The 27,608-nt window shown below is 37.7% G+C and overlaps 1 protein-coding gene across 4 annotated transcripts in view; it reads left to right on the forward strand.

The window, feature by feature from the left end:
- Positions 1 to 27,608, forward strand: part of DPP10 (dipeptidyl peptidase like 10) — a 233,609-nt gene that overhangs the window by 121,821 nt on the left and 84,180 nt on the right. Inside the window, exons 5-7 of one of the 4 annotated variants that reach the window (XM_074145792.1) lie at positions 5,978 to 6,013; positions 17,465 to 17,481; positions 20,094 to 20,111. The exons of the other annotated variants lie outside the window; for them this stretch is intronic. Coding sequence (XP_074001893.1) covers positions 5,978 to 6,013; positions 17,465 to 17,481; positions 20,094 to 20,111 — 71 coding nt within the window. The remainder of the gene's footprint in view (positions 1 to 5,977; positions 6,014 to 17,464; positions 17,482 to 20,093; positions 20,112 to 27,608) is intronic. 4 annotated transcript variants of the gene reach the window in all.

Consider the following 27,608-nt stretch of genomic DNA (forward strand, 5'->3'; position numbering starts at 1 on the left):
GAAAGTGGTTAGTCTCTTCTACTTCTGGGGGATCCCAAACTGACCCCTTTTCTGTATTTGACTTTCTTTGCAGTTCTAATCCTCAAGAGTTTGCAGGATCTGCTGTGTGCTTCAGGTCATTCCCATTGTCTGTGTTTTGACATCCTCTCCAACCTCTCGCCTTCTCCCATTGTTTTCAGGATGCACTTCAGTTTTTGTATGGCATTAATAAGCTTACTTAGTAATGGGTTCACGAATATATTGTCATCAGACACGATGAGAGGCCATTAGATACAGGTTATACATTCAATCCACTTGCCAATTCAACCTTTTGTGTTCTTGCCTCTTTCAAACAGGGTCTCTTTTCAAGATCTTTATTATCGATTGTTCTCAACTTTATCTGTTGCCAAATCAATCTTTGTGTTTCTTTGTATGCAATATCTATTCTTTCTTTTACTTCAGCATCTTACCTGTGTTTTGTTCGCCTGCCATCTTGATCAACATATTAGAATTGTACTTGTGTATTTCTTAGGAACCCGTTTGCGCTGAAGGCACGTGTTACTTAGTGAGGCAGAATTGATTCAGCATAGTACAGTGGAGGTTTATTTAACCAGTCTATTTAACATTACATCTCTGGTATAAATTGCAGCATCGACAAGTTACAGAAAATCATGTTATCCTACAGTGGGCAGAAGGGGTTAATTTTTTCATTGCTTCTTTAGTTAACTAAACTTTGTCTGGATTAACATGAATCAGTCTTAGAAACCTGCAGGCTTGTCTTGCCTTTGCAGTCCACAATGTAAAAAAGACAAAATCTCCCTGATTGGATCACTGTTAAGGAAAGTAATTTATTTGACCTAACAAGCTTGATTGAATCCTTTTAAGCCAGGGCATTTATTTGTTTTATCTAGGTTCTGTGAGGTTGTAACTGTCTGTTTGCGGTTTCCTAAAAGCCTGTGAGTTTTTTATGCATGCACTTTATAGTTCATTGAACTAGCCCTGCAGGTTCATCATCTTTAGTATTCTCTACTGTTACATGTAGTATTCTCTGACTGTTCTTGTGTATATTAAGCAGTCAGTGTTGGCTTTGATGTGAGTTAGAAATTATGTCACGGAGTAGAGACTGTGACCTATTTGATTGATGTGAATAGTTCATGTTATTAACAATAAATGCATCCACAAATTAATGATAAAGTTGTATTAATCGTTAAGGTTCTATTTGGATACACAATACTTTACGAAGTACCTACTAAGTCCCAAGAGGAAGGACCTTTGGGTTAAAATTTTAGAGGCACTGAGGACATATCATAAAAAAAACCTGTTCCACTACAGTACTAATTATATTGTAGTTACAGGTAAAATTTGGTATAATAAAACCATGTACCTTGGTTTTCTTGAATGCAGGTCAGAATGCACCTGGATGAATTGACTTCCAGAGATACTCAAAGCGAATTAAAGATAAAACTCTGTGTGAATTTTAATAGAAATTTTGTAGAAGTTCTGTTCTCATTATTCTTTATGAGCTATATGTACTTAGGCATTTCTACCTGATTTTTTTTTTCAGTGTTTCTATATGTTTATGTATTTTTAATGTCTTCTCATTTAAATGTTTCAAGTAATCTGTTTCATCATCACCTGTTAAGGGAAAAGAATTTGTGCTTGATTGAATTTGAAATAGAGTTCAGCCAAATTTAAATTATTTTAAGAGTCTACAACCTATAACCATCATGTACAAAGACAGAATTTCTAATTTGTACGAGATATTAACTTTGAAGTTGACATTTCTTTTCTCTAGCAGTGATTGCAACTGCAGATTCTGCACAAATGGCATATTACGTAAAGTGAAAGTTTAATTATAAGGGGAAACGTAATTGAATATTTCTGTTTGATTAATAACGAAGAAGCAGGAACATCACATTTGATTTTAGAGAAGCCATGTAAAGGATGTTGAAATACTGCTGTCAGTGAATTAAACGTGGGACAATGCTAAGATGTGCGTTCTTTCACCGTTCGTGACTGAGCATGGACTGTGACCTTGCTGCTTTGATTTCTGCTGTATGTGGTATTAAGATCATAGTCCAAGGCAGACAAGATATAGGTCATAAGGCTTTTACTGCAAACTCTCCCAGCTGGTTGTCGATATATACTTTCTTCAGTTTAGTGAACATAGCACTATTGCCTAAAGGCGCAATACAAGAGCTTTATTTAACTAAGTGAAAACACACCGAAATGGTGAAAAAGCTGAGTGTAGTCCTTTCCTCAAACTACCCAAGGAATAAAAGACCCAGCAGTTTCAAAATCAGCGGGCCCAATTCACATCTTATGTAATATAATGAGAATACAAAATAACCATAGAGAGCTCAGTAAAGTCACCCCATGGGGAAGCACCAAAGAGAACAAAACTGATGAACAAAATTGTGATTTTTTTTTTTTTTTTTTAATATGTCTGATTTTCAGCTTGCTTAATTTATTTAAAATTGGAGACACTTAAAGCATGTTTTCTTCTCGTTGGTCATTACAGATTACTAAAAACTGTCCATGTTATTTCAGCTCCAGTGACATCTCCAATGACTCCTTGCTGGGCTTTCTAACCAATAAGCTATCAACTCTTCAGAGGAAGCTTGATTCACAGCCAGATGGCACGTACTTTTCTCTGGGCAGACCATGTATGGCATGTAGTTGCCAGATGATTGTGGTATCACTCAGTGAACAGTTGTTTCTGAACACACGCTTTTAATGTATATACAGGATTTTTTTTACCGACAAAGATACTTTACCTAATATTTTGGTGTACAGGAATTAAAACACAAAATACTACTGAAAATTCAAATGGGCATTAATTGAAAAATCTGCCTAGTAGTCACTTCACTGAATAAGGAACTTCAAATAAACCTCCTCCTTTCAACAAAACTACTGTCTAAGTTGTAACTGGAAGTAATCAGTGTCCGGCTTTGTTTTGTAGAAGATGTGGATCTCTAAAAGGTGGTGTGGTTTACAACATTGTTATGGGATATTGTTTCAATAATTAAGATAAAATCCTCCTGAGTAACCAAAACCACTTTTCAGAGCTTTAGTTTTCTACGCAACAAGTTATCTAACTTTGGTACTTGGGGCTAGCATCTCACATAGCTACAGATGGAGATGTGATGTGATCATAGCCAACACAGTCCTAAGTGATATTTTTTTTTTTTAAGTGTTTGACTCATTAGGTACAAAAAATGAGTGGAGTCCAATTTCTAACACTAAAAAGATGTGAGGCACAGAAGAAAATTGGTTTTGATTTTGAAAATGTTATTCAACTTCACAGGCTGGTGCTTGTAAATGGATACTAGTTTTCCTACAAAGTTTAAGTATTTCTGGAAATAACCATATTTAGTAGGGCATTAGCACTGCTTGATATTTTGATAAATGAAACTGCCCTCGTGATGTTGCTTTTGAATCTACACCTTAGGAAACTTGTAGTTGCCAGCCTATCTGCACGATACCTAACCCATGTATCTAACCCGTACCTTTTTGCTGTAAAAATTGAAATAGAAGCCTCATATTTAATCTGAAATGTATGCCAGGACTCCCGGTGCATAAGAATAGCCTGATGGTGCTGCATGTGAAGGAGGAGAAGCTTCTGAACTTTTCAGTAGGGGATTGAGTGTATATTATGGCAAATAGATCATTTTAAATTAGTGTTCTGTACATTTAGGGTAGAGTATATTTTTACTCATGCATAAATTGCCTCTGAACACAATTCAAAAACCCAATCTTAAGCTTAGCAATGAAGATTTCAAAAAAGTAAATTAATATCTTCATGGGGAAGAAATATAGTTTATTATAGAATCACCTACTATTTCTACTGTAATTATGGCTTTTTCAGCATTTCTATGAAAACTTTATTTTTCTGAGGGGGTTTGGAAAAACCTCTTTCATAATAAGATGTAGCACAGCCTGCAGCTTGGCAGGCAACATCTGTGCCTGAGGTCCGTCCTGCACTTAGTGCTCTCAGTAGGCAACTTTGACTTTTCTCCTGTGATAGGTCACACCTGAGTTGTTGAAGACTCCCAGAGATGCTGACTTTTCATTTTAAGTAGCCTTTTTATTATCTTAAGTGGGGAACCATCATACCTAGGATGACTTTAAAAGAGATCTTTTCTTGCTGACGGTATCAGTCGCTGACGGTGGCAGAGCAGAGGGAGACCTGACCTCCCTTCATGACCTTCAGCCAACCACCAGTGACTTTGGGGGGCCTCTGCAAGTTGTTCCTGTGAGAATGACCCTAAATCAGGTCTGCTCACTACAGTGGGTCGCTGCTTCCCCTCAGACTCTAATAGGTGTTTCTGTTTCTATTTCTATGAAGCACCCAGTCTTCTGTTAGGAACTTATTCTCTTCTTCACATTTTGCAAGATAACAGACCACTGTCTTGTACCTGCTTTGCCAGCATCTTCTAACAGAAAGCACCTCATAGCCTGAGCTTAAATTCTGCATGTTTTAGGGCTCATTCTCAAATGTTTCCATGTCAAAGAACCCAAAAGGTGAGAGTGGCATCAGCATCTGTGTGGAACAATACAGAAAAAGGGAACTAGAAAATACTGGCTGTGTAATGTAAATAATGAATGAGGAAGAAGTAGAAAGAGTTTATTATGAAAACCATTTTATTTCCTTACAATAAACTAAGGATGGCATATTTGTAATTAGCTACTTACTGCTGCTTTAGCTTAAAAAACTATAGACTGTTGCTGTATCCACTGGAACAGAAAACATATAATTTGGTCTAAGTGTGTTTTCCTCAACAATAATGCATATATATTAAAAGGATAATAGTTAATACTATTATATACAATAAATTATAAAAATTTAATTCAAATTTCAAAGCTAGTTATTAGCCCAAGAAATGTATATAAGTTTGTGAGAAAATTTAAATATGTTAAGCAAATGCTATTTGACCACACTGACTTTCTGCTTTAAAATTATGACTTTAATTTTTGTCTCATCTTCTGTTGTTGATTTTGACTTTGTAGTCTGTAATGGCCTTGCGGTTCCGATGAAACTCTTCTGAAACTAATAGAATGAGAACTGGAGTAAAAATCGGGTTAAATAAATGAGGTGGAAAACCAGACCTCCTCAAAGTAAGATTACTGGAAGTATTGACAAACTTATAATTAGTCTGAGTGCCCTGATATCTCAAGGTGTTCTTGTGAACAAAATTAAAAGTAGGAAAACAATAATTAGAAGTTTATGAAAAACACTGATCCTCACTTCTTTAACCTGCAACCAGGCTAGCAAATTTTAGGGAGCCAAGAATGTTTGTCAGGATAAAAATAGGTACAGAATAGAAATTTTATTGATTGTAGGATTTGTAAACTAAGAGAAAACCAATTGGGGAATTCTGAATAATCAGCTAATCCAAAAGCTATTTTGCTTCATTTTATACTTGTTAACTCACTCCCGTTGCTGGGATTTGGTCTCAGTGAATGGCCTAAACTACATGGGAAAATTGTATACAGTTATCCTTCATCTTTTAATATAGAGTTTTCATTTGTGTGGTCTTAGAAGTGGGGAGATTCATGTCTGTGTCCTGCCAGGAAATCCTGTTTGGAGCACAGGTCTGGGTAATTCTAATACAGAATGGAATTTTTTTGTCCTCGCCCACTCTGCTGTATCCTGGTTAATTTTCTCACAATTTCTACATTAACCAAAAACTATATGGGATCAGCTTGGTGACAAAATGCCATATTAAGGATATCAGGACATTTCGGTTTCCTGTGAAACTGTGCCCTGGTTATTGGGAGCAAAGCAGAGTACCTGAGTCTGAAACGTGTTACCCACAGGCTTGTTCAGAAGGGAGGCTGAGTAAGCTCAGAAGTTTCTAGTAATTGTTTTTCACCCTCAGCAGGCCTGTGTTTCAGTACAGCTGCAGCCTACCTTTTCTAGAAACTACTAAAGCTTAAAGGGAAGGAAGGAGTTAGGAGAAAGGAAAAAAAAAAAAAAGAGAAGGAAAAATAAAAGAGAAAAAATGCAGCAAGCATCATCTTTCTGAGGACAGTGTGGGCAGTGACTAAGAGAAAAGAGGGAGACAAAACTGAAAGAAAAGAAAGAATAAAGGGACCTAAACATGAGAAAACAAGAGAAGTACAAAAAATGAAATGATGAAAGGGTAGAGCATAGAAGTAAAAAAGATACAGTGTAGAAAAAATTCAGACATTCTGAAAAATGTAATCAATGACCTTAATTTCCAAGTCATGTAATTTATTTAGTAGAACTTATAATAAAGCAATCAGACTGCAGCACCTTGGAGTTACCATCATGACACATTGAATTAAAAAAAAAAAAAAAGTTTGGTTAGAATTGGTTTGTTTTCTGTTCTAACCATAATACTAATGTGAGTGGGTAAGGTGATAGACTGTCTTCAATATCTTGTTTTATGGTTTCCTAAAGACTTTGTGATTTCAAGAAAACAGAATGACCGTAACTATGTTACTGTTTGATGAGTCTAATCCCCAATGAGATAGGCGTTTCAGGTAAGGTGTGTGTCCTGCTCGGTCCCTCTATGTCTGGCTGCATGCTGTGTGGTGCTTCAAGGATGCAGATGGGCTGTAGGTCCTGCCTAGGAGGCTTCACCCACAAAGCCCATGTCAAAGCCTGGCATGAGCAGTTGATGGGGAGATGCAGAATGACATCACTGCAGTGTCTGTAGGAGTCTCACAAGAAAAGAAAATTCAGATAGTATGATTTTTGTTTGTTTATTTTTAATTCTTTTTTTTTTATTATTAGTAGTAATAAAATTGAAAGGCTCCATGTTACATGTTAGCGTATGGCAAGGTGGCAGGGAGACAAAGGAAGATGCAGAGTTGCTTTGAGAGTGACCATACTCCATCCTGTCCTGGGGCTCAGATGGGTAGGACAAGAAGTGCCACTTCTCCTGCTGTGTGAGCTTTGGTTCAGGGAGCAAAGAAAGAGGAATTAAAGTTCTTCCACTCCTCCATCAGAGATCATTACGCGTCAGACATCCCAGTAAAGCAGTTCTTTCTTTCTGGAGAGCTAAATGTGAAGTTATAAAGGCATTCACAAGTACAATTTTCCTCCTCAACTGATAATGGCATTTGAGTGTTATCAAAAAGAGTTTAATGAGTGATTAAAAATGGGCATAATTTAGCTTTTAGAAGTCCTACTTGCTCTTCAAAATTTGCAGCATGTGTTTAGATGTTAGTAAAGCTTAATCAGATCATGAGGAAAGGATTTTAACTAAGAGGAATGGAAATCCTAGGGAGGATTTTTCAAAACGGAGTTGTGAACATATTTGTTTTATTTCAGTGATTCCCTAAACATGACAGGATTCATTGATGCTGCAACTCTGGCTATAGAAAGAAGATGGGCTGACTCTAGATTATGATGGTGACTTGATGGTTTCCTTAAAGGGATGTTCAGAATTACACAGAAATTATGGGCGTGATCTGTCAACTGCAGAGTAATGTCTGCCATTAGCATGAGGATGGCAGGAGCACAGAATATGTGATTATAATGGTCACTTTTGGCCTTAAAAATATGAAAGTATAATACTGTTCTCTGTATTCACACCTGGCACTACTCTATATGTCTCTAATACTAGACTCTAATTTCTGAGCTCTATTTAGTCCTCTAAAACACCAGAAACTGGATTCCTTTTCCAATTCTACTTGTTGCCTGTGAAGAAGTGTGTTTTCTAACCTCTTAGTAGTACATCTTGAGATCACAAATAATCAGTTTGTACAGCTTATCTTTACTTCTAATCCTTAAATTTCACTCACACTGACTAAAATCATTGAAAGTGGCTTTCATGAGTACAGGAGGGCACAGCTCTGTAAAATGGCATTGCAATTTAAAAAGAAAGCACTTGTGAGAGAAAACATATACTGTAAATGGTCAATGCTACTTCCCCATTGCTACTCCCCCATACCTTGAGGAACATATTTGTTCTCTGGTAACACCAACTAAATAGGCAAAATTAGTAGTTATTTAAGATACTATTACAGAGTCAAGAATGGTAGGGCTTTGCAGATCATCTAGTCCAGCCTCCCTACCAAAGCAGTTTCACCTAGAGCAGGTTGCACAGGATCACATCCAGGCAGGTTTTGAATGTCTCCAGAGGAGGAGACTCCTCCCAGTTTTGTATCATCAGCAAATTTGCTGAGGGTACCCTCTGTCTCCTCATCCAGGTCATTGATGAATATATTGAACAAGACTGGACCTAGTACTTACCCCTGGGGAATTGGTAGTCACAGGCCTCCACCTGGAATCTGTGCTGCTGACCACAACCCTCTGAGCTCTGCCATTCAGCTAGCTCTCAATCCACCTCACTGTCCACCCACCTAACCCACACTTCCTAAGCTTACCTCTGAGGACATAATGGAACACAATGTCAAAAGCCTTGCTGAAGTTGAGGTAGACAATGTCCACTGCTCTCCTCTCTTCTACCCATCCAGTCATGCCATCACAGAAGGCTATCAGGTTGGCCAAGCAAGATTTCCCCATGGCAAATCCATGTTGGCCACTCCCAGTAACCTTCTTTTCTTCCACATGCTTAGAGATGACATCTAGAATGAGCTGTTCCATCACCTTCCCAGAGATGGAGGTGAGGCTGAATGGCCTGTAGTTACCTGGGTCGTCCTTCTTGCCCTCTTTGAAGACTGGAGTGACAGTGCCTTTCCTCCAGTCCTCAGGCATCTCTCCCATTCTCCATAACCTTTCAAAGATGATGGAGAGCGGCTTTGCAATAACATTTGCCAGCTCCTTCAGCACTCATGGGTGCATCCCATCGGGGCCTGTGGATTTGTGGGTGTTGAGTTTGCCTAAATTATCTCTAACCTGATCCTCCTCAACCAAGGCAAAATATTCCTTTCTCCAGACTTTTTCTCTTACCTCCAGGGTCTGGGGTACCTGAGGGCCAGCCTTAGCAGTAAAGACTGAAGCAGAGAAGGCACTCAGTAATTCCACCTTATCTGTATCCTCCATTACCAGGGCACCCATCTCATTCAGCAGCAGGCCCACATTTTCCCTAGTCTTCCTTTTGCTACTGATGTACTTGAAGAAGCCCTTCTTATTGTCCTTGACATCCCTCGCCAGATTTAATTCCAAGCGGGCCTTAACCTTCCTTGTTGCATTGCTGCATATTCTGACAACATTACTATATTCCTCCCCAGTGGCCAGTCCCTTTTTCCACATTCTGTAAAATTTTTTCTTCCATTTGAGTTTTTCTAGAAGCTCCTTGTTCATCCATACAGGTCTCCTGCCTCCTTTGCTTGATTTCTTACTTGTAGGGATTTCCTAATCTTGAGATTGGAGGAAGCGGTGCTTGAATATTAACTAGCTCTCTTGGACTCCCTCTACCTTCTAGAGCCCTGACATGGTTTGGGCAGAATTGGCCAACGGGATTCGTCCAAGTAGGTTTTTTAAGAGGCCAGAGTTAGCTCTCCTGAAGTCCAGGGCTGTAATCCTACTTATTGCGTGGCTTCGTCCACATAGGATCCTGAACTCCACCATCTCATGGCCCCTGCAGCCAAGTCTGCCCCCAGCCTCCACATCCCCAACTAGTCCTTCTTTGTTTTATACAAGGTCCAGCGGTGCACCTGTCCTTATTGGCTCTTCTACCACTTGTGTGACAAAGTTCTCATCAGTGCTCTGCAGAAAACTCCTGGACTGCGTGTGCCTGGCTGTGTTGCCTTTTCAGCAAATATCAGGGTGGTGGAAGTCCCTCATGAGAACCCGGCCCTGTGATTGTGAGGCTACTTTCAGCTGTCTGTAGGAGGCCTCATCGACTTCCTCTTTCTGATCCAGTGGCCTTGTACTAAACAATCACAACAGTGTCACCTCAATTCTTACCCATAAGCTCTCGACTTGTTCTTCATCCACCCCTAAGCAGAGCTCGAACATTCCAGTTGCTCTCTCACAAAGAGCAACTCCACCACCTCGCCCTGTTGTCCTGTCTTTCCTTAAGAGTATGTAGCCATCCGTGACAGCATTCCAGTCATGCGAGCTATCCCACTGTGGCTCTGCAACTGCAATGAGATCATGGCCCTGAGACCGATTTTTATATGTTACATATGAATAAGGCAACCATGACCTGAATTTGTAACGGAATAAATGGAAGACAGAAAGTGTTGGTTGGAAGTGGAACGTTAAAACTTCTAGGGCTAATATTTTGGTGGTCAATAGCTTGTGCTCTCTTTTGTCATAGATCAAATAAAGACTGATACCCCATCTGAATAGTAGCATTTTATACTTATTTTATATGAAGAAAAGGTCTTATAGTAATCCAGCCCTAATTTACAATGTAATCAGAATATATTATGAATATAGCTTTAATTTCTACAATCACCTTCACATTTATTTAAAAAAACACAACAATCCTTTTTAAAAAATTTTTTAAATATTGGAAAAAAAGTTTATACTAAATGGGTGCTTTTAAATTTTTTTTGTTTTTTTACATTCTCTGGCAGAACATAAGAATGAAAGTGAATAATCCAGGGGTTCTGTCATGCATGTGAGCACAATTTGCTTTGTAGTACTCCTAAGATAAGAAAAAACCACTAGTATTTTAAAGTAATGTTTCCCAACATTTTCCTGATTTTAAAATTACCTCAGATCACTAAAATCATTGCCATGAACTTGTTGGCAATTATATTGGTATTGGAAATTAGACTATTGGTAAACATCTGAACAAAAGCCTAGGATGTTTGGGCAACTGACAGATGACACAGAAGGCATATGTGTCCCAAAACAACCTTAACCCAGGTCCCATTTTAATCCCAGGTGTGCCATTGAAAAGACTTGCACAGGAGGCTATGTGCTCCTGGGGGTATGTGTAAAGGGCTATATCTGGTAAAACATGGGATGTGTCAGGTATATGCTGCTGGTTTCCCCCATTCCTGCTGCAGTGGAGAGTCAGGCCACACCTGAGCCTAGACTCTTAGTCAAATTGTGAAATTCTCTCCTTCCAGGAATTCATTATTGCATTTAAGATATTTCAGTTCACAAGAAAGGCAAGCAAGCATCTTAGACATGGTTATCACAGTAATACCTTGAAACACAGAATGGCATTTGAGTTTTTTGCATATTCCTTTCATCTTTTGCAAAATGGGGTATATCCTATATTACTGTGAGTAACCTTTGGCAATTCCACATCTTTCTCTTTGATTTCCGAAGATCATAAGAATATGCAGAGACTGTTATATATAATGGTTGGTTTAATGAGTATGGTGTCATCAAAGGTGGAGCTTCATTTTCAATTTCTGTGCAACTACTACTGTTTCACTCTTATGAGATGGAACATTAAATATATATATCTATATTCATTTTTTTCCCATTTTTCTTTATTTTTTTTTTTAACTGTTTAGATCACTATATCCAGGTGTGCCCAAAATACAATGGAAGCTTATAAAAAGAAATTAAATAATTTTAGTAAAAGTAGTCTAACCAGTTTGAGCAGACTGTGTCCAGTGGAGGACTGCAGAATACATGATGATGTGAGTGTATGCATATATGTATGTAGGGACCCCTCCTCTCTCCACATTGTGCTTTCCTTGAGCAGAGGATTCATAAATTCTATTTCTTCTTTCCTCTCTGGAAAAAAGGTGAGTCTCTTACTCCAGCCCAGGCAACTCTGGAATCTCATTTTGTTAGGCTCACAGCCACAGGCTCGCAGACATGTGCAGGCTTTTAGCACAGGTTTAGCTAACCCCCAGGAGCCAGTGCTGCTGCTGGTGCTTTGAGAAGTCTTTTTCTGCTGTGTCACAGGCTGTCAGCTGTCCTCCCACCTGTTCAGCAAGAGATTCTGAGATTTGTTCTCAGAAATGGCAGAACTGTTTTTCTTGAAGCCTTCAATAATACGGAAAAGCAAATCCAGTGCATTTTGGTAGAATGCCCTTGTACTGAAAAAAAAAAAAAAAAAAAAAAAAAAAAAAAAGAATAGAAATGTTAATGTTCAAGCTCTGCCAGTCCTAAGCATGTCAAGCAATGTTTCAAGAGGTACCAGCAAACTGTAATTGCAGGCAAATATTATATAAAGCAACTTCTTTTACGCCTTTGTGAAATATTTAAGTATGTTTGAAATGAGGTTTTTCCCCATAATGAAGAATAAGTAATCAACATACCTGCTTTACTTTAATTTTTTAAGTTTGAAGAGTCATTTAGTTTGAAATCAGATGCAGATCGTTTCTTGTCTTGGTGTAAAATAAAAAAAACCCAAAACCAACAAAATATGGGCAAACCCATGGACCTTATCCTTTTCTTATTTTCTCCCCTTTCAGCTCTTTGTACAAAACTTCACATGTTGAGTGGATTTAATTCTGGAAAGTTATCAACTTCATTGTATAACTATGGGAGATGTTTCTCTAAATGTCAGGAATTATCAGAGCACAGCACATTTAGAAGAACTCAGACTGTATAACCCCAAGGTTAGATGTATTTAAATCTGACTTCATTACATTTTATACAAGACAGAATATCTGTATCTAAAAAGGCTTGTGATTTTTTTGTCTCCCATTAGTTGCCATACTTTAAAATCAGTAGAAAAGAGCCTCAAAAGGAGAGCCATGAGGGCCAGAGCTGCACAAAGCTCATATTGATGTTGTATGTGTTTACTTAACAGTGAGATACAATACTGTGTTATTCATTATGCAAAAAAATATGTCTTCAAGAACAAACCAATTTCTTCTCTGATAAGGACTGACAAAACGAGATTTAGTTATTTATTAATATAAAGTCTTCCCATTAAGTATCATAACTTGCCTGGTTTGAAAGTAAATTTGCACAGAAAGATGTCCCTATGAGTCCAGTTTAGAATTATATGGATCTTTGGAATGTCCCCGAAGTGAGTCAGGAAGCTCTCCTGAGGCTGGCTTTGAAAGCAAGGAGAGCTAAACTCAAAACGGGCTGGAGAAGGCATATCTGAACCATCTCCCTGGTGCCCAGACTGATCATTGCATGAGCTGTCTCCGCCTGTAGTCTCCAACTAAGGATGCTGGTGTACGCTGTCTCTTGCTGCAGCTGGTAGTGAACCACAGCAGGAGCCCTTGAAGTCTTTGTCCTGTTGGGTGTGTGAGCAGTGGTCTCTGGGGTGGGCAGGTCTCTGGTGCAGCGCATCTTCAGATCTCAGTGGGCAGGGAGAGAGTGTCTGCTGGAGGCAGGGAGAAAACACCCCTTCCTGGACATCCCAGTGCTTGTGGAAGCCAGTGGGTATGGCATTATGGTTGCCACCTTTTTGAGCACTGTTTGAAAGGGCGGCAGTGATTGCTGGGGCATGGCAAGTGAAGGCGCAGTGAATAGCGGTCTAAAGATGTTCAACAGAGAAGAGCAAAAACTTCAACTGCAGGTGATATCAACTGTATTTTGTGTGTGGTAGCAGAGCAATTTAGCACCTGTTTCAAAACTGAATTTTTATTTTTTTCCTGTGTGTGAAGAATTTTAATGTAAAAAGGACACCTCTAGGAATAGTCAATAACCGAGTTTCTTCCAGTGATTCCTTTTCCCCCAGGGCTGCAATATTGGATTGCAGCCTAAATTTTGCCTCTGATCCACTTTACAAGCCTGAGTTCTATTTTACATCTGGCTTTTAAATGATACTGAAAAATGCATCCTGTATTCACATAGGATTCCAGCTGAAATTAGTAAAGAACTAGACCACATGATGCAGTTAAATATTTAACTTCCATCTGAATCTTGATGTGCAGATGCTTAGCTGAGAAACAGAACGTGCAGCGCAGTTGCTGTAAGCTGCCTGACTGGCCTATAGTTGCAGAGCAATAGCCGATTCTTTTTCTCCCCTTGTTCTTTTCTTTGCAGTTTATTGGAGCAGTACCTAGGAATCAGACTGTCTCTTGCATGGGCCTTGCTGGAAGTCTGGAGAAATTATATGACCCAAAGAAAGAAACAAATGCCTTATGCTTAACTTTGTACAGAAATAGAATAATGGGAGCAAGTAGAGAAAATCAGTCAAGTACCATAGCCGGGGATGTGAAACCTGTGAGTGAATTGCACTGCAGATGGTGGTCCTCTGAGCAGGGTAGAGAATCATAGAATTATAGAATCATCCAGGTTGGAAGAGACCCTTGGGATCATCGAGTCCAACCATCTACCCTACACTACAAAGTTCTTCCCTATATCATATCCCCCAACACCACATCTAAACGTCTCTTAAACACATCCAGGGATGGTGACTCAACCATCTCCCTGGGCAGCCTATTCCAATGCCTGACCACTCTTTCTGTGAATGCTTAGGAGAGCACCACACCTCCCTACATGGCACCTTGACTGGGTCTCCTGCTGTGCATGTGAAAGTACAAGAGAGGAGGAGGAGGAGGAGGAACATAGGAATTGTCATTCCCTCAGGTTTTTTGTCAGCATGTAGTTATGGCATGGCCAGGACATACAGGACCTAGCAACTGGGAAATTCCCCTGGGGTGACTGAGTGACGATGAAGAAAGTATTTCAACAATAATGGAAGGAAAAATGAGGAAAAAGTCAATTTGTATCTCCGAGAGAGAAGGAAGAGCTAATGACAGTGAAGTCTAATGTTGATTATCTGTTTTGTCACAGTGTTCACTAGCAAGGTTACCTGTGATCTGATGGTTCATGCATTTAACATCAGCAACAAACGGGTAAGAACTTAGCTTAAGATAATGAAACAAAAGGTTAGAATTGCTCTCCTGGCCCTGATAAAATTTGCTGTAGGGAAGTAGTTGAGATAATGTAATTGTGATTATTTGTTATCTGTGAAGACATATGAAAGATAGACAGGATTCATAAAACTGGAAAGAACAAACAGTGGTCTTCCCCCAGAAGAGACCAAACAGAAGATTCTGGGGAATTTTAGTGGAGAAGGGAGGGAGATGATGGAGCTGGGAGATGGGGGGTGTTTAAAGTTGAACTGCTTGAAAGTGCCTAGAAGATAACAAGGCAGCAGGATGCCAACATCCATTTGTGAAGTTCAAATTGTACCTAATCAGTCTAATTTCTCTCTGTAATTGTAAAAAAAAAAAAAAAAGCCTGGTGAGTAGATAAGGAGTGGCAGATGTGGTACATCTTCCAGTAGAATCTTACCTGCTGTTTTCCATGGCATTGCCACTAGGGCGCTGAGGAAACATGGTCTGACTGGGACCACCGTAAGTAAAAGCAGGTTGCAGTTCTGTGCTCTACAGTGAATGCTGGCAAATAAATGGTTCACTGTCAAAAAAGATGGATTTATGTTTCATAGGGCTCTGGCCAGAGACCAGTGATATTCAACATTTTCATTAATGATTTGGATAATAGGACCGGGACTGAATTTATTTAAACTTGCAGATTATACCAGACTGGGTTACCAGCAGCCTCAGGGACAAGGTTAGAATTGTAAGCTGTATGAACAAATTGGAGAAGTGATTTGAATATGCAGGTATTCAATAGCTACAAAGCTATGTAGCTATTCAATAGCTACAAAGGCAAACTCTTGCACTTAGTTGGGAATAAATCTAGTAAACAAATACACAATTGGCAGCGTATTATAAACAGTAATGTAGGAAAAGATATGGGGATTACAGGATGTCACAAACTGAACACACAAAAAAAAATGTCCTACAGTTTAGGAAAATAAAGGAAGTATCACACTTCAGTGTTTAAGCATGTGTTTTCTGTAGGACATGTGAAGTCTTGATAGCGTTAAGTTAACAAAGAGTTGGGTTTCCTTAGCTTCAACAGGAGAAATCTGGGAAGGTAAGTCTTAAAATATGTAGAAGGTTCCTTAGAATAGCAAGATGATAAACCCTTATCTTTTATATGCTCTTGTGATAGGAGAAGTAATAGGATTAACTTGTAGCCAAGGAGGTACAGGTTTGAATGAAGAGAAACCTTTCTAACTCTAAAGATAGTTAAAAACTAAAATAAATTTCTTAGAAAGCTTGTAGAGTTTCCACCCTTGGAAGCTCTTTGTAACCTGGTTAAACGAGTGTCTTCTGTGTGCTTTAGGGGCAGCTAATTGCGTTAGCTCTCACCTCTGCGTTGAGGTGAAACTATGGTTCTCAGTCAGATTTTTGTATTGGTATTTGGATACTTAATCTCATACTGTTTAGTATTACAGTCCGCTGCTCACTCTGTTTCAATGCAGAGGATAATTCAGTAACAGAGAAAGTCTATTTACGCACATCTTTGAGACTTAACAAATTCCCTTTTTCTTATTGACTGCAAAACCTGTTTAAGTTGCATTAAGTATGACCAGAATGTCGATTAGCTCTTCTGCATTAGCAGACAGGGTTATAAGATTCCAGTTTCCTTACTACACCGAGCTTTCTTCTTACAATATCATGTCAGAGAAATGCATATTAAGCCAAATCTGATGCAGCATAGAGAAAAACCATATTATAATTGGGAAAATTAGGTAAGTGGGAGGAATTAAAAAATTGCCAAAAGTAGTAATTTAGAAGATCATGAAATAAGTGCTCTTTGCCTTCTGAAAAAATGGAAAACTGAATTTAAAACTAATATTTTGTAATGACAGTTCTTAAATTTCTTGGTGTCTGTCCTACTGAAAAGTAATATAATTTGCTATATTGATAGAATATTTCTATTTGTGAATAACCGTAAGTTGGCTTTAGTTGGCTTTTATTTTTTAGTACTAGCAAATATTTAGTTAAAGTAAAATAAAGTTGCACATGAAAAGTTTGCTAAAGAATATCAAGTTCCAGGCATTTTTTAAATCATATTTTTCAAAAAAAAGTGTTTTTTTTCAGTTTGCACACAGCAAATTAGTACACAGAAGTAATTGCATGCTAATTTAATCAGACAAGGAATCATCTGTCAGTGTCAGAAAGTTGATGATAACTTGTAACTTACTGCTAAAGCACTGCGAACAGAGCAGTCTACACTTTTTCCTAAAGTGTGTCTGTGGAATTTAATTGCAACATTTTGTGACAAAAATCTTTGAGAAGGTGTTAAAGAAGTAAATGTGTTGTTATTAATATGGAATAAAATGGATAGCCTTGCTAGCTATAGTCTGGCCGTGCAAAGCATTGCAATGTCTTTATCTCATCTTTGTAGTTCAGAGTTACAAGCATCAGAAGGGTAATTTCTGGAGAAGCTCTGTGGTCAGATTAGCTGCAGTGGCCGCAATGGGAAAGCCAGAGCATTTTAGTGTTACATTTTACAGCTAATGGTGGTCTAATAGAGATTCATTCAGGTAGGAGCTATGCCAGAAATGCAAATGGAAATTTAAAAGGGTCTTCTTGGGAATACTGGAAAATGCAGGTTCTCCTAGATAAAAATAGTAATAGGCTCCTGGGTGTGAGTCTTGTTAGATCAGCTCGACCAGAATAATACATATGTAAAGAAAGCAGTCTTCTGTAGGAAAGCCCATCAGTTAATAACTGGAATAGATGATGAAAGAGTTAAAATTTCTTCTATGAAAGCACCTCATTAGCTGCCGAACTTTACCTGCTTCCTAAGTACTGATAGAGAAGTGTCTGCTAACAGAAAGAACTCAGTAGCATTTAGTTAAATATATCTTAGTTGTCAGGTACCACTGACCTAATCTGAAAAAAAAATATATATATATAAAAAATTTGAGAAAAAAAAATACATATCTATCAAAGAATAAAGTTCGTAATATACCATTATAAATTCCTAACCCACTAAATGAATATGCAATTAATCATATACCTTGCACTCATATATACTCAGCAGTAGGCCACAGAAATCTGTATGTGCCCTGTATTACATCAGTAGCGCTGTGCTTGTAGGGCACACCACTCTTGCTGATTAGCATTCTTAGTATTGAAACAGAGAAGGAATGATCATATTTTTAACAAGTACTAATTTTTAGGGTCACATTTAATCTCATTCCCAAAGCATTCATGTGTAATCCATATATGTCTGTGTTCATTTAATATTAGCTGGAATAGGAATGGTGTGTAGAAAGGTCACTCCGCAGACTCTTATGAAACATTTATTTGTTTAATGACAAGCTGAGGTCTAGATGTGAAATAGATGCCTGAAATAGCTCTTTGTGTTTGTGAGGATAACTGTGCTCTGTACCCCTGAGGACCACGAAATTTTGTTATTGAATTCAGAGAAGACCTAGACTTTGAGAGAGTGCTGAACTGGTTACACCACTCAGTCTCAGGCCACAGAATCAGATGGAAAATAAATCTCCACCCTATGAGAGCGTGGATTTACCATGAATCCTATCCCTCCTCCTTGTCATATATAAAGCTGTACTGCTTGTTTTAATCTGACACATGGTTGTTATCTTTGAAAGACGCCTGGATCATTATATATGTTTCTGTATTATTTTTTTTTAAATCTCAGCTTCCATATTGAATGTATAGATCTTGTAAGTAAAATATAATTAAAGGGAGTTGAGTAAGAGTCATTCAAACTGCTGCAACAGTATTAGTAACAGAGATTCTGTAATAACCGCTAAATTGACAATAAATTTCTGTGAGGGAAGAGAAACTTGAGGTCAAGAGATAGACCAAACAGAAATGGCTGTTCTCCCTCTTGAGTATGTGACCTATTGTGCATCTCTTATGAAAAATAAACTGCATTTTAAAAAACAGAAGACAAAATCAAATATTTTAAAAAAGGATATAGAAGTTAAAAATGGACATAGCTTGATAAAGTCCAGATTTAGAAAACAGTACAGCAAATGAGAAGTGGATTATAATAAAATAGCCACTGCTTACTTGGAAATCTAAGAAGCTTAATTTGATTAAAGACCCATTATTATTTTTAAAAGGACACAAATGTGCATTTTACCAGGTAGTTCCTCATATTAAAGGTGCTTAAACATTTTTATAACCCCCACTACTGAAATTAAAAAAAGGATTGATCTGGTTTTACTCATTATGTACATAATCCCTTCAGGTTTAAACGTTTAATTCTGCCCGCTGAATTACAAGGAAGATGAATTAAATGTCAAGTAAGTGGTTATATCATGGAATTTGCTCCGTTTGAGTATGTGAGAATAACATAAGCACTTTATATCAGGTATTTGATGTAAAATCACTTGGTTTTCTTTATTTTTTGATTATGATGGCTTTGGCGCATGTGCAAAGGGTAATAATTTCCAAGGGCTTATGCGTCAGATTTATAGAAGTATTTGAATGCCTAGAGGTGCAGATAAGTACCAAAGATGATCTTTAAGAATCATGCTAAAGGTATGCATCTCATTGACTTCTTGACAACTCATTGACTTCATCTGATACCTAAATGCATCCATCTTTAAAAAGTTCAGAATTCTACTCCCCACATCTGTTTTATGCAGAAGAAGCATTGGAAATGGTGTCAAATGTGGCCACAAGACTACCCTGGTACTATTGTTGTCCCTGCAAGAGAGGTCCAGCATAGAATAATTTCTTGAAGTTACACCCTATCCCCATGGGTTGGTGACTACTTAGTTCATCTCCATGAACAAATAACTTTGTTTCTGCAATAACTGAAAATCTCCAGTTGTCATTTCTTTTATATATACTTTTACATATCCTCTGAGCATATATGTCAACTTAATAGTAGTGCATATTTAAATTTACTACTTATTTGTTTCTAAATATAAATCACACATTAATGAACTAAGTGAAGTTTGCAGAGACCGATAAAAAGATTATAATCTGAGATATAAATTTCCTCAGCCATCTCTTTTCAGATAGATTCACATCAGAGGTGGGAATTTTTAACAGGATCAGGCAGTAAACTCTTTTTATCCAGACCTAGATTTGAAAGGCCGAAACTTGAGGATAGGCTTCCCTAACAGAGGATTTCTTTTGTCAAGAATCTTTTCTTTTCAACTTTTCTTTGTCAGGTGGTCTGCCAAAATCTGAATCTAGATTATTTGCTTCAAAATATAATCTGAAACATTTATGTTCGATTTCATGAACATATTTGATTTCAGTCCTCACAGCGTGGCTTGTTAAGCTTGTTGGTCTTTGCTGTAGCAAACCCCACCAGAAACCTTTCTTTTTCCTTGAACTATATTCCTTTTCTAATCATTACAGGATTGGCAGAGGGTTTAAGTATAATTTAACACTTCTGTTTATATAGGTCTCATCCAAAAGTCACAGTTCCTACATGAAGTTCATAGGCATAGGTTTTTTTTAATAAAATAGTTTTAGTCAGTAGTGCAGAGGCTCATAAGAGGAAAAAAGTCCATCTGCAGATCACATTCATAATCACCTTCACCTCAGTATATATAATGATAAATACATTTGAAATTAAGCATGCTTACCAGAAAAACTTTACAAAATAAATCATAGAAAGATTTGGCTTGTCAAACTTTTTTTTTATTTTATTTTGCTGAAATCACTCACTTTCTCACAAACATTTTGGGATCAGAATAGAAGCTCAGAAAATGTGCAAGTGACCTGTCAGAAGGGTTTGAAAATTGACTTGTAGCCCGTGCAGCAGTGTTAAAAGAACAACTCCAGCTGAGTCCTTAACTTGGTGCAGTGAAGCTGGATGATGCAAATGTTTAATCTATGTACGAGAAAATATATAGTGTTATTGATACTTGCCTAGCTGATGACCGGTGTGAAAGATTTTAAGTGCACTTACTGCAGCTTTTTACTCAGTGATTACTAGAAAAATCCTTTTAAGCTGCAGTCACTGATACAGCTTTGTTCTTGAGATAGCAACCTGAGATTGCATCTCATAGTAAAAGATGTCCTACAACAGCTTGAAAACAGTTCTGTTCGTGTGCCTAGCAACCACCATGAAATGCACTCAGTTCGTAAGCATGATGCACTACCTTGTAAATCTTGTTTACACAGATTATCAGAACAGGGCTTTAATGGAATACTTGGAACTGATGTCTCTGGATGGAAATAGGGAAACTAGTGAGTTGACAGATGGGGAAATCTTTAAATACGATCAACAAAATTATGAAATGTTGAAAGACAGGGAGGAGAGGTCTACCGTCACAACAAAAGTAATTCTCAGGGGAGCCATATTAATACAAGCAATACCATCTGTACTACCAGTTACGCAGAAACGCCTGTGACCCATACTTTTGGTATGTTCTGTACCAACCAACACAGATGAATAAAACACAGACAGTTTTTCTATACTGCTGAATTCATTCTTGAAGTTGAAGATGCCTTTCTCTGCTTTGACAAGGCAGTAAGTGAAGATGATGGATGGTATAGTTACCAGTGCCCTTTTAAACATCTTACCAAAAGCACAGTGTCAAACAGGAAGCAAACTGTACTGCATTTTATCAGATATGTTAACATAAGACAAACCAAAGCCTGTAACATGGAGGTAATGGAAGGAAAATGTGTGGCAGTAACGAAATTTTGCTTCAGATATTCTGGGAGAAACAGGCTCCTCAGTAGCCATTGCTATGTACACCATTAATGATGAGCTCATGTGAGAGTACTAAAAAAACAACAAAAAAAGCTGGTTTGCCATTCCTTAGCAAGAGCTAATATCTGATGCAATTTAAAGAGTGGTCTGATATGTTCTGCCACTGTACAATCAGAACACAAAATAGTTCTCTGCAAAATATTTTATATCAAGAACAAAAGTAGTTGTTAATTATTTTAAAAATAGAACAAAACATATGGTAAGAACAGTCTACAAAGGAAAAGGATGAAACTAGATTAAAAAAACCCCACAAACAGAAAAACCCACCACCAGTCTACCAGTTGCTTCCACAAAGAACAAGAAGACTAGAGAAATAAGGCAGTGAAGTATCAAGCTAGCTCCTTTATCATTGGAATCTGGAATTTGCTACTTCTTCACTGAAGCAGGGACAAGTAATCTTCATGGAAACCCTGTGACTTTCTAGTAATATAGAATTACTTAGCCTGAAGGAAAAGGGTCAGCCTGACCCAGGTCATTGCTTAAAAAATGCTAAGGCAGAACTTTCACTAGAAACACCATTGCAACAGCATAATTGCATCCACTGTGCAAGTGGATGTAAATGGGGATGGTTGGCACTACTTTGGCTGTTAAGAAATAATACATAATCCTGTAATGGAAAATTCTCTTCCAGAGCAAATGCCCAAAGACAAAAAGGTCTGTGTGTTTTTCAAACATTTTAACCGTCCTGTCTTACAATTCTCTTCTTGTAGCTCATTGTATGTCAGGGGTATCTCCCATCTACATTATGTGTGAGGAACCCATCCCATCTTTCTCAGAAAAGGCATTGGCTGCATTCCTGACTCCTTGATCAAAGAAAAATTGGCTGACTGTCTCTTCTCTGACTAGACCAACAGGTCAGTCAGGGTAGCAGATAAATCTGCTGGTGTTTGCATCTCTCAACAGGGTTGAAAGGAGGAGTGTTGAATAAGTGAATTCCTGCAAAATGGGAGTTAGCAGTTACTTTGGTACAGATAGAATGAAAGATCTTTTAAAATACATACACAGACAGAGTTGAAATACCTTGAAGTAGATGGCAAAGACTAGACCTTTATGTAACTGTCCCAGAGAAATGTTTTAAGCACATCTTTGCAAATTTGTCTTTGTTGCACATCAAGCTTTAAACCAAGCTTCGGTCTCATGCTCTGAGGAGCACCGATAGTGTGACAGACCTAAGAGATCAAATGGTTGGGTCCACTTTTTAGAGGAATATTAAGGTGTACCCCTTTATTATCCGATTTTTGTGTTCTTTTTAAGTAAAGATAAGTCTTTTTGGGTATTTGAGCATGAAAGGTTGTTAGCCTGGGGTCTTAGCCAATAAATTAACGTTTCAGTGAAGGCAGTCAACCACCTGCACAAATTTAACCTTTTTAATTCTATTTATTGTCTGCAAACATAGCACCAGATTAGATGTTTCCTGGAGAGGCGAGTTTGGTGTGAGGTATTCACACTTTGTTATAGCTGCTTTGAGATCACCGTGAAGTAGTCCCTTGTACCAAATGAATAGCTCTCTTATCATGACCTTTTAATCGCTTCATCATGAAGAGGTCTTTTATTTGCTAAAAGAGTCTACTTCATGTTACCCCTGTCAAAGGAACTATAATATCATAAAACGGCCACAACAGAGACTTACACAGAAATATGGTACAATAAAAGAAAATTAGTGAAGGTAGGCCTAGTTGACTACAAGCAGCATCATGGCTTGCTAATTGGAAGTACTGGAGTGGATAACTAGCTGTGGGCTCAATTGTTGGAAACTGCATATAGAGGTGATATTTTGCTCAGTTTTATATCAAGGTAGTGGAACAGAAGGGGAGCAATATAAGCCAGCTAGCAGGACCAGCAGCACCAAAGAAATCATAGAGATAAGGAAGATGAATAGGGCATGACGAAAAGGGAAGTTTAAAACTAAAGATGAAATTTAGCCATAGTGATCCTTGTGGAACTTACTCTTACGGACAAGATTTTCTTTTCATGCTGTCTTAACATAGGTATAATTTATTGAAGATACTGGAGTTCACAATCCAATGCATAACTGGTGTAAGAAGGAGAGAAATCTAAATTGCAGTGTTTAAATCATTTGAAGAGTTTAAACAGGTTTTCTAAAGAATGGTTTGGAGGGATATCATCCTGGCCATGTTGGCTGCCTGAGTCATAAAGGTTTGATAGCAGTACAAGAGCTTTTAATCACATGGATTTCAAAAGTAGTTAGGAAACCTGTTCACAGCTCAACCTACAGGCAGATAAATACTCAAAGTCTAGATAGACAAACAGTCATTTTCTCACAAGCACACTGTAAAAGACAGAATAAGGAATTGAATACTATTGAAAACCAACTCAGTAGCATATAAAAAACTTCCTGGAGAGTCTAGCAAACAGAGATACCATTAAAGGTATCTTCGTATCACTCTGGGAGACTTCCAGAGAAGAGAATATGACATCATATGTGAAACACCCACTGTATTCCTGCTTTTCCATGTGACATGTCCATGCTAAGTAATTAGTGATGTTGCTAAGCAAGGTAGCGAGAGGCAGGAAGGCCATGTATTGAAGTACTGAACTGTTAGATTGCTGAGAAAACTGTTTGCCTTTTTCACTCGCATCTTCTATCCTCCAAAAGAAGAAGGCTTTAAATGCCAGTCAGCTCTGCATAAATTTCCTTCATCAGTCCCAAGAGCCTGTGTTTTCCAGCCACCGTGCCCACACACTGCACATCTGCTTTCTGCTTTCCTTCCCTGCTGCCTGTTCTCCTTTGATCTGCTTCTCTTCAGTTTCATCCCTTTAAGGGGCTCAGTTCTGTCTTATTCTGAACTTGTTCTGTCTTTTTATTATTTCTCTTTTTTGCTATCCTGATATTTTTAGCCCTATCTCTTTGTCTTCCTTCTTCTATCTTGCATGCTTGCTATTTTACCCATCTGCTTCCCCCAGCCCAGTTTTCTATTCCATTTTCCCTTTGCATTTCTTCAGGCCCACAGGCCATTTATCTCATTGCTTGTCCTTTTTCCAGCTCCACAGGGTCTTTTCATCTCCTCATGTCGTTTTAAGTAAGCAGCAGAGGACCATCCGGTATCTGCTTTCTTACTGCTGCTGGAGTGAGTCACATTGTCTGAGGAAAAAGAGATACTGAGACTGCAGTCTTTACTTCAAAATTGTCCCATTGTATGCCTTGATTTTATTTGGTATCCTCATCATTTCAGGGCATCTTCAGTTTTACGCTCAGAGCCTGGACATTTTATTTCATATGGAATATGATTTTAGACAATATCACCACATGTAGAAGTGTGTCTCTTCAAAACAAGGTGGCATTTTTTTATACATTTGCCAATTTTCTCTTTAGCAGTCTGTTTGAATAAATATAATATGCAAGGAACATATTACCTTGGAAAACCTGAGAGGAAAACCAAGTCTTGGCTCGATTCTTTCATCAACAGTATCCCAAAGATCAAACTAAATTAAACCATCACAAAACACTCTAAGAGACTTGATGCAGCTCTGCCTTCAAGAATCAGTGATTTAAAACATATTTTGGTTTCAATTAACAATTTTCAATATGTGTGGAGTATACTCTCGGAGCTTTCAACATGTGTGGAGATACTAAGGAATTTCTCATAAAGGATGCCTCTAATACAGGATTCAGGTTATACTGGAAGGACCCTGTAAAGAGATCAGACTGTTTAAAATATCAGGCAGTATTAAAGTACTTAAATACGTATTTTTCTAAGACAGATTTAGTATCCTCAGCTGCAATGACCAGAAGCAACCACCTTCACCAGCCTCATATTTCTATGGAGATAAAGTTCTGGTTGTGTTGTCAGAATTGATATCTTTTGTTTCCTCTTGCACTAGTCCAGATCAAGATACACATGCACATTGTGTAGCTGCCTGCAAATCAGTTCAGGAAAAAACAAGTTTCTATCAATCCCAAAATATTCATAAAGTCACAATTTTAATCATACTGAATACGAATGTGAGCATACACTTGAGAATTATGTGTATGTACACATGTATCAATATAAAAAAATGTGCACATTAGGCTTGAGATTTACCAGCTTTGCCATCATGTAACAATGATTTCAGTGAAATCATACCTGGTTTTTAATGCTGAAGGTGAGTAAGACAGAAAAAATTCATATAAATTTTTGTTGTAAGTCATCTCATACAAGACTCAAGAAACATATTTTACGTGATAGTGTAACTAATAGAATTTCAAATGACAGTGATATATGAGGCTTTCAGAAGTAGCAACGCAGAACGTCTTTTTTGAATAATTCACTCATCTGAAGTTATTACATATTCAAAAATCATTGAGTCGCATATCCAAATATAGGGTGGTCTATCTCAGCTCTTGATATAGGAGAAGAAATAGAAGTTTCTGCAGCTATTCTGAACTCTGGTTTGTATCACATTACTGTTGGTTAGATGAACTGAGTTTAATTGATTGTGAATTAATTAACATTCTGCAGTGGATGTCTTTTTCTTGAGATAATTAATCTTACTGAAAAATTGTATGTGGAACAGTTGAAGCTTTAGCAGATTTTTTAGAGGTGCTTTTTTGTTTGGAATTCCTTGACAGCCTTTTTTCTTATAGATAAATTACTTGTCTAGAAATGTCTCGCCTTTATATTTATTTTGGTATGGCAGCATATAGTTGTTATGGCTGGCAATATTTCATACCCCAAAGTATTAATGCTAACCATAAATTATTACCAATGATATGCAGTGTTTTTTATCAGTCACAACAAGTAATTGATGTTGATTGAAACAAATAAATACAATGCTTTGCAAAGTTATAACCTTGTCATTTAACTTCAGTGCTGCAAATGCATCAGGCTATCTTAGATTAACTCTTTGCAATTAGATACACAGATTTAAGAAACAAGGTATTCCACCTATAAAGGCCAAAAATTATGCAAAAATATATACAGATTTAGCCATTAGTAATGGCAAAATTTACCATTATTTTTTTGTTTCCAGAATTGGGTAGAAACAAGAGGATTCAAACATAAGTGGAAATTCATCATCTCATTATTGTAGACTCCTTGATTGGTTGTTTCTCAAGGTTTACTCTGAAACCCACTGAAGAACACATTGGGAATCTCTGTTTGTGTTGCATTATATAAACTGAGAAGTCCCATAAACTTTGTTTCGGATGTAGGAGGTCAGGCACGATGATCAGAGCAGTCCTTTCTAGCTGTATGAAGTAATGTATCATTAATTGCAGTTTAAAATTAAGGTAAACTGAAAAAATTTACTGGAAATGGTGAAAATCCACAACTGATGAAGGAATTAAATTCTGTGCCTCTCTCTATCTCAGATATAATCCATATGAAATCAGTCATTACCTCATGTGATTAAATTCTTGCTGAATTTATGACTGGGAAAATACCAGCCAAACACTACGCCTCCCGAGAAGAAAAGGTACCACTTTACTGAAGCATGGTGTGAGCCATTTCTGGTGTATACCCCTAAGTGGTTTGAGATTTGGTATTAAAGGTCTGAGGTTTCGCTGCATTTGTTGCCATGGCATGAAATCAACAGAATTCCAATCTTGAACCAATACCATTTTTATAAACACGCAGAGCAGGCCCCTTATTGATACAGTGCGTGTTTTATTCAAACTCTTCACTTATTTTATTCAAACCCTTCATTTATTCAAACTCAACATTTATAAATGTTATATAGTGGTTTCCTGTGTCTGTGTCTCAAAAGTTAATGCTGCAGAGCTCTCTCTTCACTTTTTACATACTCGGGCAGCCAGTTACATGAAACCCAAACATGCCATATCTAGTTGTTTAATCCCCTTTAGAAGCAGTTCCTATGCTGGAGAACACATGGAGTCAGATTGGACAGACAAATGGGGAACATTTGAAGTGAATGATAATGGAATTTTAAAGGAAGGTGGATTTCATCTGATTGTGTTATTGATAACATTAGCATTATTAATTTATTTAGCGCATAAATTGCAAAATGGATGGAGGATTCAGCTAGCAGCGGTACTTTGCCTTTGGCAGTAGTCATGCGGCTACTAATTTCTTATTAACTCCATCACAGGTTTTACTAACAGGGGTGTCACACATCTCATAATACGAAGGGAAGAAAAGAATATATCACTTTTATTGTTTTGTTAAAGTTCTGGCTCAGCACATTAGATACTGTTGCACTGCAGTCCTAGAAAAGTCTCATGTCTTAGGGGTCATAAAAAGGAAATGAGGAAGAAAAGTTTGTTATGTGCATGATGATTCATTTTTTTTTTTGGAGAGCAAGAAGTTGCTGCTTGGAATCC

The sequence above is a fragment of the Numenius arquata genome, chromosome 3 (assembly GCF_964106895.1).
Source record: "Numenius arquata chromosome 3, bNumArq3.hap1.1, whole genome shotgun sequence".
Taxonomy (NCBI): domain Eukaryota; kingdom Metazoa; phylum Chordata; class Aves; order Charadriiformes; family Scolopacidae; genus Numenius; species Numenius arquata.